The 13,534-nt window shown below is 42.0% G+C and overlaps 1 protein-coding gene across 1 annotated transcript in view; it reads left to right on the top strand.

The window, feature by feature from the left end:
* OXSR1 (oxidative stress responsive 1) overlaps positions 1–11,870 on the top strand; it is a 97,301-nt gene extending 85,431 nt beyond the window's left edge. The window contains exons 14-20 of the mRNA XM_010563176.1: positions 1,447–1,482; positions 3,133–3,288; positions 5,827–5,900; positions 6,842–6,894; positions 7,287–7,355; positions 8,222–8,286; positions 9,197–11,870. Coding sequence (XP_010561478.1) covers positions 1,447–1,482; positions 3,133–3,288; positions 5,827–5,900; positions 6,842–6,894; positions 7,287–7,355; positions 8,222–8,286; positions 9,197–9,271 — 528 coding nt within the window. The 3' untranslated portion in view covers positions 9,272–11,870. The remainder of the gene's footprint in view (positions 1–1,446; positions 1,483–3,132; positions 3,289–5,826; positions 5,901–6,841; positions 6,895–7,286; positions 7,356–8,221; positions 8,287–9,196) is intronic.
* The last annotated feature ends 1,664 nt before the right edge of the window (positions 11,871–13,534 follow it).

The raw sequence follows: 13,534 nt of genomic DNA, 5'->3' as shown, positions 1-13,534 counted from the left end.
GTCAGTTGTTAGCTGTGGGGCAGGGCCAGTGTTTCCATACTTGCCTGTACAGTGTCTAGCACACTGTGATCTTTCAGACAAGTTTCTTTTGAGTTATTCCTTGAAGCATCCAGGTACTCTTGGATATGAGCTTTGTGCCTGAAAGAACAGCGCGGCAGCTGTGGCCTGCAGATGTGGAGCATGGCTGTTTATCTCTGGAAGCAATACCACATTTTTCATGTTGGCTGGTAACTGTCAAGGGAAGGCTCAGCATGTTGAGATGGATTTCAGGCTTTACCTTTCCAGCTGCATGACTTTTTTCCTGACACTGTCTGCACATAGTCATTGTGAATGAACTGTTCCTTCTCCTCCTGTCCAGAGGGCTTATTGCAACTTGCAGTTCTGAGAGTAAGACTCTTTAACCTTCTCTCATGAGAAGCCTCTGGGTCATACGTTACAAAATGCTCTGATCTGCATTTGTTAAGGTAGTGGCATTGGTTAGTGCATAAGCTGGCTCAGGGTAGTTCCATGATGAGACTTGTACTGTCCTAATTGCAACCTGTCTTTTAGACCATTATATGGAGAAGGAACATCTATTTTATTAATCCCAGCATGGACCAAGCCATCTCACCTGTCTATATCCACATAGTAATTGGACCTGTTAGAAGTCAGAGCTGCAGGCTCTCTTAATTGCAGGGCTTTCCAGGAGTACTTGGCAATTCCTTCCTGCTCATGTGAAATAGCTAATGCATGTTATCTTTGTTTTACTGATAAGCAAAGATTGGTTGCATTACTTTGACTGCACTTTCCCCTCCATTCCATGATCTCTTTGTTTCACTGCTGAACTTGTGTACAGATGTCAGTTTTCTGCATTCTCTCACAGAGAGCATAGCATAATGCAGTGTCCAAGGGCAAGGAGAGCTGGCGAGAGATTTTTTTTCTATAAAGCAGCACAAGCAAGGCTGATTTCACCCCACCCCCCGCCCCCCAGGTTTTGCGTGGTTTAAGCAAGTTGGTTTGCAAACTAGTACCCTAAGTATACAAAGGAGATTTGTTTCCTAGCAGAATTCTGCAAGGCAGATTTTGTGTGGCTTATCTTTTTCTGCAAGACTTCAGTAGCTTAAAATGGGTTCTACCATCTTGGTGCGCAAGTAATTTGATCCAGTCTGAATGATCTTCAAGAGTACTGGCTTTTGCTAATGGTTAACAATGATAGCAGCTTAGGGTATTGTATGCCACTGTGTAAATATCAACTGCAAGTTCTGAAACATGGCTGTGTGTTTCTGGGTGGTATGATATGATTAGGTTGCCAACAAATTGTGTGATGTCCCTTTTATTATGCATCTTAATACATATATGTAACTTAATTATGTAGATTTCATATGTTCAGTATGGTTCTGACAAATCCTTCTAGTCAATAAGTTTCACTTTTGTCTAGGCAATGACAGCTTTTTCTCTGTTTTTCAGTCTCCCAGAGTGAAAGAACCTGTACAGAATTCTGAGGTAAGTTATAATTCCCAAAATGATGAGCCCTAGTTATTGCTGTTTTTTCAAGGAACAAGTTTTTATTAGCCTTTGAAAAGAATATTGTGTGAAGTAGAAACTAGTATCTAGCTGTGCTCTGCTTGAAAACCTCCCTATAAAAGGAATCACTGTGTAATGCCAAGAGGTCTTCCTGAGGTAAGTTTAGTGTGTATCTTTTCAGCTTTACTTGCTATGGTAAAAGTCTGTATGTTGTAAGATAATGAAATAGTCACAAAAATATTCTAAGCAAAACAATGGTGTTCCGATTTCCTCTTTAAAAAAACACCCAACAAAACACAGCTTTAAGATTTGTGTTTTGCATAGTCTAATTCACTGTTTTGGAACCTATGCTCAGAATTGTGAAATAAATCTGTAGTAGTATTTGATAGCAAACAAAACTTCAGTTGTAATTTATAATCCGCCTTCAGATCTGTCCTGTGTTTCTTACATTAGGAATATTAGTATATCTTATCTTTCTGTGATAGAGACTTCTTATCTTCTAAAGACTGTGTTATGTCTTTGTTTTCCCTATCTGTGTGGAAAGATAAACAGAGCTGTCTCCTAGAAATTAGTCTTGGGTTAGTCTGTCCTGTTCTTCCTTCATCTGTTTCCAAGGATTGATTAGAAAGCGAGATCTTAAGAAAGACTGCAGTTCTGGCACTGTAACTTGACATAAACTCTAAATTCAAAGGAAAAGCTGAAAACCAGAATCCCTTTGGGATTAATTTCCCCACTGTGATACATCCCTTAATGTATATTGTGATTTGGAGGTCTTCTGCGCAGGTTTTCAATATTCAAGGTGATTTATATTTCCTACAACTTAGTGGAGTAAGTTGGAGGGCACACTGAAGAAGTGCCATCAAGCTTACAGTTCTTTGGCTACCATGCCAAAATCAGTTTCTTTGTTCTGAATAATACAAGAGGTAAAAAAGGTTAAACTTTCATTTAGCTATTTTCCCTCACCCTCAAATTAATTGCATATGATTTTTTTTTTTGCAGGGGTCTAGCTTTAAGTCCAATCCTAAACAGTCTTGTCTTGTGTGGTTTGAAGAACTTAAGATCTGAATTCACTTTTCAGTTGAATATCCAGATAGCTCTGACTCTGACACTTGTTTTACAAATGGAGAAATTATTGATAGTTATCTTAATGCTTTGATGTGGTTCCTTTCAGAGAACACAGCCTCAGTCAAAGCAGAGTTGTTCTGCTGTGGCTGCATGGCTGCTTGGAAATATAAGTAGGACTCTGATTCCGGGAAGGGGGGGGAAATAAAGGATAGGGCTCTCTCATCCAGCTAGAATATGATCTGTATGCATCCAGCCTTGCTAGCTGTAGAGTGTATTTTTGTCCAACATCCACAGTCATGCTGCTATCTTGGCTTCTTATCCTTCTTTACTGGTGAGTAGAACTTGCAAATATCAGGGCAGAAGGGCTCCCTGGACAAAAGAAAACATTAAACCCCTTGAACACCAACTTAGGATCAGTGTTAGTGTCCTGGAGGCCTGGAAATGCCCTTGGTGTTGAAGTTCTTGAAGTGATTTATGTGGCAAACAAGCACTTTTTGGAAAGCTGGTGCTTGAGTCATAACTCTTGAGTTCCTTTTCTCATTAAAATGCTTTTTTTGCTTGCAGCTATTCCCATCAGCTGAGCCTCCAGGTCCTTCACTCAGTGCTCCAGCACAGGCACCTACTCAACTACCTCAGGCTGCAGGACAAGTACCTGCACAACCTCAAACTGCTGTACCTCCACCTAGTCAGGCTCCTCCAGCAGCCCCAGCAGCAGCCCAGGTAAGATCAGAAACCCTTCATACCAGCTTTCAGCTTTGCCCTTAGCTGTTCTATTCCAGACATGCTAAAATGATCTGAAGCCATGAAATTGCCTGGAATTGATTTAGTGCTGCTGCTTATGCAGAAGTGACAGTTGGCCTGGTGGCTTGTAAAAGGAAGACAGTCAATGTGGGTGTGATAGTTTTTCATTCTTACGCTGTGGGTGAGCAGTGACTTTTTATGCTGTTTAGAGAGTGGACTCTGGCTTGAGGCAAAGTTAAAGGTAAGAAAAAAGGAGAGTCTTACTCAATTGGCAGCTGCTTGTTCCTGGTATTTAAGGTGCAGCATGAACAGGCTCTGAATGTGTGTCTCGGCATCACTGGCATCTCTGGGATAAGAGTGGAGAGAAAAGTCAGAGGAAGAAACTAGAACATGCAAGTTCTCCAGACTTCAGAAGAGAGACATAAAGCCTAGGTTAAAATGGTCCTCGTAGCAGTCAAAAAATGCGGAGAAACTGCATCTTTGGGAAGCTCTGAACTTTGTGGTGCTTTCAAACACTTCCATTTCAAGCAGAGAGGGGGAAAATGGACCTTTGAGGGGAAGTACAGGGAATGTGAAAACTTGACAAGTTTGTGTTTAATTCTTAGCTGCATCACCCCAAAGTGTAGGATATACATCAGATAGGCAGGCATAGCAAAGTCAAGAAAAAGCTCTGACTTGTGTTAAAAAGAGAAAAATGGCCAACCCAAATCATTACTCAGACACTTGGAACATGTCTTGTGGTTTGCTGGAGTAAAGCATTGCAGAGTTTGCCAGACTCCTGAATGATGGTACCTCTTTTAAAAAACAGACACTAATGTTCATATTCATTGGTGGGGAGAGGTTGTCACTATTGGAGGGGGCCAAGCTACCATCACCCTTTGGCAGATCCAAGGGGAAGAGACTTGGCAGTGTTGGTCAGAAAAATAGCTCTTAGACTTAGTCCTTCCTAGAAATGTTTCATTATTTTTATTGTAAAGAACGTAGAAAGATACGTATATCACTTCACTGCAGACAGCTCATGTTCCTGTTTACAAAACTGTTAAAGACAGTGCATTAGTCATTAAAGAAAAATAGTGGAGTTGGGGTCTGACATATTCTTGGCTACATTAAAAGTAGCTTTAATGCTTAAATCAAAGCCCTTCAAATCTCTTGAAAAAGGGCCAGTGTTTAATCCCTGAATTTTATGCAGCAGTTGAAACACCAGCAGCAGTGAAGGCCAGGACTCTCAGTTTGGTAAAATGATGTAGCAGTGTTGGTCTCAGTGAAAGTGTTTTGATTTGCACTAGCAGAGTGTCTTGCTCCCTGCCACTAGTGCCCAATAGCTTATTTGTTGGTAGCTTGTCCTAAGGTGAACTTCATGCCTTTGTGTCAGTGTGTTGTTCTTTATAGCTCTTTGTGTCAGTATGTCCTTCTTTATAGCTATTTGTATCAGTGTGTTATTCTTTGTAGCTCTCCTCTGGCTCTTGTAGCTCGTTGGTTACTGTTTTGCAGACCTCTGGGCTTCTCTATGAACCCTTGTTTGTTTTCACTGACCTGGTAAAGCTTTCAGCTTCAGCAGAAACAAGATTGTGATCAGAAGCCCTGAGCTGCATTGCTGGCACAAGAGCACCAACAGATGGAGTAAAATACTAGTCTTAAACAAAGGGTTATTTTTTTTTTTCTCTCATGAAAAAGCAAGTGATCTAAATGAAAAAACTTGGTCAAGACTTCTAGGCTTAAATTATCAGCCTAGCGTTGTGTGTGTCTTGTTACTGCAGATTTAAAATCCCTGCCTCAACATGTGCAGTACAGATGACTTGTGCAGTGAAAGAGTGACTGACCTTTCTCTGTTTTGTTTGGGTTTTTTTTTGGTGGAGATTGATTAACAATTAGCCCTTTACTGGAAGTATCACAAGTACTATAAAGATGGACACCTCCTGGATCTTTCCTACTGGAAATCTGCTGCTGACCAGTATAAGATGCTTTGTTTACATGTTCCAGTAATTACTCGGAAGTAATTTAGAAGTGAAAATAGGCAGCTATAAAATTGCTGCTAGATGCTTTTTGCCTTTGATTTCACAAAAAAGTAACTGAGAGTATATGCTAATCTGCCAATTAAATTATTTCCTAGCTACTCTTTACAATTGTATCAGGTTTTTAAATCAGATGTTTGGGGCAGGGATTAAAACACAGGAGGTCTTGAGACTGTCATGAATGCCCCAAAACCTTAAGTTTTGATGCAAAGCAAGCAGTCTTTGTACATTTAGCACTTTTGAAGTCTCCTGACATTTTGACATTTCTTAAAGTTGTGTAGCTTTTCCTCTTTTCAAGACAATTGCAGAGAGAACCTCCTGGGTTACTATTTAAGCGTGAAGTTCTCCTGTTTCATTAGTCTGTCTTCTTTTTCACTGTAGTATCATGATTCCAGTGATGAGTTAAACTTTTATTTGTATTTATAGTTGATCAAGGTTATCTCTAGTTTTAAAACCGGAGAAAGGAAGTGCTAATCTGCTTTAAAATGATGTAATCTTATTGCAGGCCCCACCTGCCCCTGCTGCAGCTCCGGTACAGGAAGATACGAAAGTCCCTATCAGCCTTGTACTAAGGTTAAGGTAAGGACACAAAACTGACCTGTTCTGTGAAAGCAAGCCTTTGTAGAGAGGGACACTGGAAGACTGCTGTAGTGCATCTTGCCATCTGCCTTTTAGTTAAAAGGGTCGTGGTTATAAGTTGTTTGTCAGCTTGGATTTCAACCGCTCTTCCAAAACTGGGACTTAGAAACGGAGTTTCTCTCATCCACTACTTTGGTTTGGCAAGAGCTGTAGATTCAAAGACATTTTGATAATTGTATAAATATTCCTAAACTCTAACGGGGTGGGAAGGAGAAATTAGCTGGGTTCCCTAAAGGGGATCAGGGATCCAGAGGTTCCAGCCTTGGGATGGACCATCTTACTATTCAGGCACAACTTCAGACTTCAGCCAGTTCTGAGAGTGAAGAGTTTTTAGGCATGGATTCTGGTCTACGTTCCTAGAAATAGATAGAAAAAGGATTGTTAGCACATTCTACTATCATTACACATATTGACATTTCTCATAAGGAACCTGCCTCTCAGCTCCGTAGGCATCTTGGTTGTTCATAGGCATTGGATGGGGACTTCTGAGCATCACCTCCTAGTCATACCTGGACACTCCATAATGTGTGTATATCTGCTGTCAGTGAGTGTTTCCTTCCTCTGAAAGATGTGCTCCAAGGATATATCTGCTGATAGATACGAGTTCCTGAGACAGTGGAACAGTGTGGCCTTATACCAGAGAGGTGGTTACTCGCTTATCCTGGACTTCAGCCCACTTGGGCTCTGCCAAGTTGAGAGGCAGACTGTGCCAAGAGCCCTGCTTCCAGATGCACACCCAAATGATTAGTTTCTGCCCTTTGAGGGGAAGGGTGCAATGAATTCACTTCACAGACTGATTAGTTAATGACAGCACTTTTTTGGGGGCACCTATCAGTGCAATGAAATGGTCTCTTCTATATAAAATTCTCTTCTTTCCACAGGAATTCAAAAAAGGAGCTCAATGATATTCGATTTGAATTTACCCCAGGGAGAGGTGAGCTGGTGGGAAATTCCAGTGTGTGAAGGTGGTTTTGGTAAAGGGGATGTTTTGTGTTTGGTGTTGTGCAGTTGTGTGTATGGAAACCCTGTATGAGTGTGTCCACAGTGCCTTCCTAAAGGGCTTGGAGCACTGCTGTTGAGAAGACCTTGCTTGTAAAACTGTTTGTGGATATGACCAAAGTGCAGCCCTTTGAATTCCAGCTCCAGGTTTGACAGCATAGCTCAGAACTGTCTGACTGCACCTGGTGTACACCCTAATATCTGTCTTGTGTAAACAATGCTTTTGCTGTTTGGTTTGTATAAGGTCCTTTAGGTTTCTATGTGATGCCTTCATCAGTTGGCAATTTCTCTTATGTGATGACTGGCTCTTGGGTTTATCCCCAACAGATACTGCTGATGGTGTGTCTCAAGAACTCATTTCAGCAGGTCTTGTTGATGGCAGAGATCTGGTAATAGGTAATTACATATTATTTTTTCTGCTCTAACCATTTCAGTCATTTTTTGCATGTTTAAAATGACCTGATTAGTGGGTATTAGGAGAGTTTGCTGTGGCCTTGGTTCTCTACCCCTGTGGCTCTATAAAACTGCTGTTAATTCTGGTGACAGTTCTGTACCAGTACATTTAGGCAACCCTCAGTCCACAAGAATATGATCTAGTTGGAAACATTATGAAGCAAATGTTCCTTGTAATGCAAAATGAAGGCTAATTGATGCATTAGCTAAATCATTATCATCTGACATATATGCATTGCTATATTGCTGCACAAGCCTGTACTGCTCACAGGTCCTGCGCAAGAGAGGTCTGGGACTGGAATCAGCCAGGCTTTTTTGTTTTAAGTAGGGCTGGGGAAGGAAGTGTGAAGTACACGTGTTGTATGAGTATGAACAGCTACCTCTAGCAACAGTTCGCTAAATAAATGTGTCCTCCTGTGCAGCAGGTGAGACTTTTAAACTGTCAGCACTCCCTACATATTTCAACTACAGCAAGCAAAACTGTTCCTTGTACACAGGCTGCAACATCTTGAAAGGCTGCTAGTGCAAAATTAACTGAATTTCCAGGTGCAATTGGGCAGTTTATTATTACTAATTCCACCACATCCAGGAAAAAATATCTACCTCTGAAAAAGAAGCATAGTAACAAGTGACAGCATTTTCACAGTTTAAAGCTTTAGATTTAAGTAGATTTGAGTCTCATTGAGACCTAAACTTTTTTATCATTTTAAAAAGTTCTAAGTTTGCTGAGTAATAGAAAGAGGTCTAATGTTTTTCTCTAGCCTGTCCTAATATTTGCCCATTTTCTTTGTGTGTGTGTGTGATTTCAGTTGCAGCTAATTTGCAGAAAATTGTGGAAGAGCCCCAAGCAAACAGATCCGTCACTTTCAAACTGGTATTTATTCCTGTTCCCTAATTGAACAAGTTGTCACTTGCAAAGAGAAGGCATTGCATATAGATGCCTGTGATGTCTACTGTAGGCATCTAATGTATGCACTCTAAATCCTCCCTTTTTCCCAAAGCTTCCTACTGGTTGTCTAACAGTAGGCAATGCAGGCTCCTTGCTTGTGTCTTCTGAGCAGCACCTGGGTTAAATAAGTATGAGATGATGTGCTAATACAAACATTCCGTTATCCTGGCTAATAAGCATATCAAAATCTTACAAAAGGGTATTTTCTGGGCTTGGAATGTACACTTGCCCAGAAAGGGCAGGAGTACTTCAGGGCAGGTAAGTGGCTTAAGAAATGCCACGGACTCTTTTCATAGAAGGAATGGGGAGGGTCCAGATATGTTGTCTCTGAGGAGGAAATGAAGAGGTGATTGGAGGGGATGGGGGGGGGGGGGGAAGAAGAGAGCAAAAACTAAGAGAAGATAGACTAGGAGAGGAGAAAGAAAGGCAGATGAATCTTTCAGAGGTGGTGAAATTCTGTGGTAGTTATAGTGGCAAAACGAAGGTGTAGCCAGTTTATTGGTAGTGAAGCAGTAAGTGCCATTATTTTTGACTCTTTCTGAAGGAGTTTTCACTTGCTTTGCCCCAGTTAGTGCACGTAGCCCTAGTCAGGGCACACATTGGCAAAACTTCAGTCCCAGCCCTTCCTAGCTTCAAAAAAAAGAAAAAAAAAAAAAGAAAAAACATGCTAAATTTTAACTTCGGGTAGTGTAAGCTGCTGAATACAGTGCAAAGCTGTCCTGTGACTGCTCCCTCCCCAGACTGTATCTGGTACACCTTGTGTTATGTAGCATGGTATGTATCTGAGGGTAGAGCATGCGTGTTGCTATTTGGATCTCTGTTCCTTGTGTTTCAGGCATCTGGTGTGGAAGGCTCAGATATTCCTGATGATGGCAAACTTATAGGATTTGCACAACTCAGCATCAGCTAAACAATGGTCCCAGGAGATGTTTCCCAACTGAGAACCCACATGTGCATATTCGTAATGCTTCTGTTAGCCTAAAAAAAAACCACTACTGCCAAAGAATTGAACTACAGCCCCCTTCCTAGAAGCTTTAACATTTTCCTTAATAGGATCACAAACCTTCCTGAAATTACCGATGGCGTTTACACCTTTTGTAAACAACTCTCATGTTTTTGTATCTGTCATCTCAAACATGCAGTTCCAACATGTCATTGCCTGCATGTTCATTTTATTATTGCCTTACTTTAAAGAAAAATACTACTGAGTACGAAGCAGGGGGTTCCACTGCTCTGATGATCTTGCCTAAATGTTTGCTTACATGTGGTTTCATTTTTTTTCACTTGCTATTTTTGCACAAGTTTTAATACTGAACGGATCTTTTTTGTTCTTTACCTGCTTCTCCTTCTATCTGAAACACCAATGTACATGTTGTTTGGGTCACCTGGAGTGCTGAGAAATCCGCTTCTCTTCCTCTGTGTTTTTTAAAACTGTTGGTTTGAATGCTTGCACCTGAGAAAGCAAGCCAAGTCTTAACCCACGGGAGGGAGAGCTGCCTTCCCTTATGTTTGTGTTTCTGAGAAATTCCTTGACTTTGAGGTGTTAGAAGTCAGCTTCCCTTTGTAAACTGCCTTAATTTTATTTTATTTTATTTTATTTTTTACCATTTTGGTTCTCTCCACATGAGTGCCAGGCGTGGCATGAGGGCTGAACCTTTTAATTTACATTAAGCAGTCCTTCCTCAAAATGTCTTTCATTTCCGCATCTTAGATGTAGTCTGTTCTTGAAGCAGACCAGTGAGGCATTGCTGTCTGGAAACTGGTCTTTCAGACGATCAACAAAATATTCGTGGTCAGAGGGAGAGGAGATCTGTGTCACTCTGCGTTTGGAAAAGATGCACTTCGAACTGTTCCTGAAACCCGGTCTGTTATGCCTGGCTGCGCGAGTCCTCCCAACATGTTTCCCAGTCCTTTGCAAACTGGTACCCGTGGAACCATCCCTGTCATGTTTTACAGCAATAAAGAATCGCCAGTAGAGTGGTAGTACTGGGCAAGCGAGCACCGGGCTGTGTCCCTCCTGCACTAATCGCTTGGGTCGTCAGCCTTCTCGTCGGTCCAAGCCTCGACGTTTGATCAGGATGTCACCGAAACCCTGTCACACACGTATTTAGCTTTTATTTCTATGTGGTGTTGAATTTGAGGTTCTACATGAATAATATAAATTATACTCTGAGTTTGATAAGAGACACTTGTAATGCAATATGTGAATAATAAATGGTGTTGATTTTTTTTCTTTCCTACTGTTTCACAGTTGGCCTTTGTAACTGCTATTGGCTCTGGAGTGTTTTCTACACAGAAATTGTAAGCCTGTAATTTAACACACAGATGGAAACGTGTTTGGTTTCCATCAGCCACAAACAATGCAGAAACAGAGTGTTAAAGCAGAATGACTGAGTTCAATTAGGACGTTTTTTTTATTTCCAAGTCTTCAGATGAACAATCTGTATTTATATATTGTTCTCTATGAGCAGCTGTGGAAGCTTCCTGAATTGTGCATGTTCTTTTTATACCGCCCTTGTTGCTTTTAGCCTATAGGTGGATATTGGGTATGTCCCCATGGGCTATTTGCAGCCCCATGGCTGGTGAGTGTGAAGGGGAGGGAGAGGAGAAAGAGGGTTTTGGAGCGAGAGCATCCCAGGGTGCTGAGCAGAAGCTCTAAAGAGCCCAGGGAGTGGGTGCCGGATACCGGGGAGTTGATGGTGGCTGGGTTTGGCCAAGTGTGTGCATACACGTGTGTGTGACACCTCTGGTACTTTCTCCTGTTGTCTGACACAAAGCACTCCCTACAGTGTCCCCCATCAAGCTTCTTGGCTTGGGAAGAGCAGGCTGGCATCTCGATTTTCATGTCACCCTACGGTCGGTATGGATGTCTTGGAAACCCTTAGGATACAGAGACAAAGTAGTCTTGGTACAGTATTATTTTCCCTTCTGCCCGCATGCCATGGGGACCTCCTTGTTCATTTGTGTACTGGTGCTGAGAAAGGTAGGACTTGAACTGCTCAAATGGAACAATGCAGCATCTATTTATTAAGTTATTCCCCACCTTCCCAAAGCCAGGACTTAAAGAGCTTGAGCTCAAACTAACCCAAGGCTCTGTAGTTCTTTAATGGAGAAAATAAGTAAGGAAGAAACTGATGTTTTTTGTTTTATAGAGCTCCAGATGTTTTGGGTAGCAATCCAAAATATTTACCTGGGCTATTACAGTTCTAGACAACTGTCTTTTCTGATGTTGTTCAGTAAGTGCCAATGCTGTTCATAACTGTTTTCCAGTGTCATTAAGAATTTGGGTTTTGTGCAAATTTCTGATTTGAACCTGGAAGCAGGTGGTAATTTTTAGTTCCTACTTCTAAGGACAATGCTCTGTTAATGAAAACGGATCCTCTTCACAACTTTGGTGTATTGTAGATTATAATGAAAGATGTAAAATATTCAGGCTTTTTTCCTTTTTTGGACTTTGTATTTTACTGCATGTCTCTAATTTTTAATCAATAAAGAACAAATTGTCCATTGCCACGTGTTTGGTGTGTGGTTTACGTGTCATTGGGTTGGATGGTGTATCTTGGGGAAGGGGTTTGTCTGAGGGGTGTCTGCAGCCCCTGGGGCATTTCTGTCTGGGGAGGTGGGAGGTTTGACAAACCCCAGGAAGACTTGGTGGGGAAGGGGTGAGGATGCTCTGCAGGAGTTGTGTGCAGAAATGGAGCCAGGATGGCAATTAGGATTGTACCCTGAGGGCTTGTCTCAGGTTGAAAAGTTTGCTCGAAGCTCTACGTGCCCTGTGCAGCTGGGCATGAGCTTCCTCCATCCAGGAACACCTCAGGGTGGTGCAGGCTGGTATTAAAGTGGGATGATTTATACCCTGAGAAGCGTTTGGAGCATGAACTCTCCTCTCCATGTCCACAATACTTTTTCATTCTGAATTTGAGGTTTCAGGGCAGTTGTGATCCAGAGGTGCCCCTGAGATCTCTCCCTTTACTTTTGTAGTGGAGCCAGGACTTCAAGAAAATGCACTGATGGTGAGAGGTAGAACGCAGGCATGTTGCCATCTCGTCATCCTGACAGCTCTTAGCTGTAGCTAGGCCATTCCTCTCTGGAAGCACCAGTATCCCTTGCTGCAGCATACTTGTGTGCCAGTGGTCATGCTTTGAGCTGCAAGAGCAAGGAGGTGCCTGAAGTGAAAGGTCTTGTCCAAGCGTGCAGGTGACAAGGCTGTTGGCAGACTGTCAGTAAACCTCTTGCAATGAGATTGAAAACGCTTCTGTGACCTGGCACTGAGCCACTGCCATGGTTGCGGCAATAGATTTGTCACTGCGAGTGCTGCAATTCGATATCTGTTAAACTGAGTGGGTGTCTGGACAGCTTTCCCTAGTCGTGGTCATCCTTTAACAGCAACCTTGGCCACAACCTTTTAGTGTCATCTGATGTTGTGCAAAAGAGAAGTGCCTGGTTGCAAGCAGACTGCCTGACTGCTTCTTGGAAAGCCAATTCCCTGAAGCACTGCACTGGAGAAACCCTAGAGTTTTCCTTCATATCCTTCAATATTTCTTGCCCATCTTCCACAAAGGAAGGAAGTTTTCAGAAATGAAGGGAAACATTAACACAGAAGTAAAAAACCCCTAGTATTTCTCACTGGAGGTCCTCCTGGAAAATTTTCTCTTAATATATGGCTTCTGTTCCTAAGGTGCCCCGTTCATTCAAACTCTGACAGCTTTGTTGACATCATTTACCCAGAGCTTAGTGGGGTTTTGTTTGAGTGAGGTCATGGTGTCTCCATTAACAGAAGCAGAAGGGGTCTTCCTGCTCAGAGTGTGGGAACAGAGAAGTTTCTCTAAAGCTTCAGGAACTGTCAAGGGCAAGGTGTGTGTCCTTTGCGAGGGGATAGGGATGGTCCAGTTCTAGGCATGTTCCCCAGGCATTTTGGCTGGGATGCACCCATATGCATGTTCTTGCTTAAAAACAAACAAAAAACCCCCACCAAAACAAAAAGAAAGTTGTGGTCTTGGATGGTGGCACTTTCTAAGCTGACTTTTCCATTCACCTTTCTAAGGCTCTTGGGCTTAGTTTGCCATTTTCTGGCTCTTTATTTTTCTTAAGGTGTTCCTCTTTACTCCCAAACCCAGAAAACTTTTATCTTGGGTGAATATAACTTCCAAGTTTAAGACATGGGATGGTAAGG

Source organism: Haliaeetus leucocephalus, unplaced genomic scaffold (assembly GCF_000737465.1).
Source record: "Haliaeetus leucocephalus isolate CR32 unplaced genomic scaffold, Haliaeetus_leucocephalus-4.0 Scaffold0, whole genome shotgun sequence".
Lineage (NCBI taxonomy): Eukaryota > Metazoa > Chordata > Aves > Accipitriformes > Accipitridae > Haliaeetus > Haliaeetus leucocephalus.
This window is presented reverse-complemented; position numbering and strand designations above follow the sequence as displayed.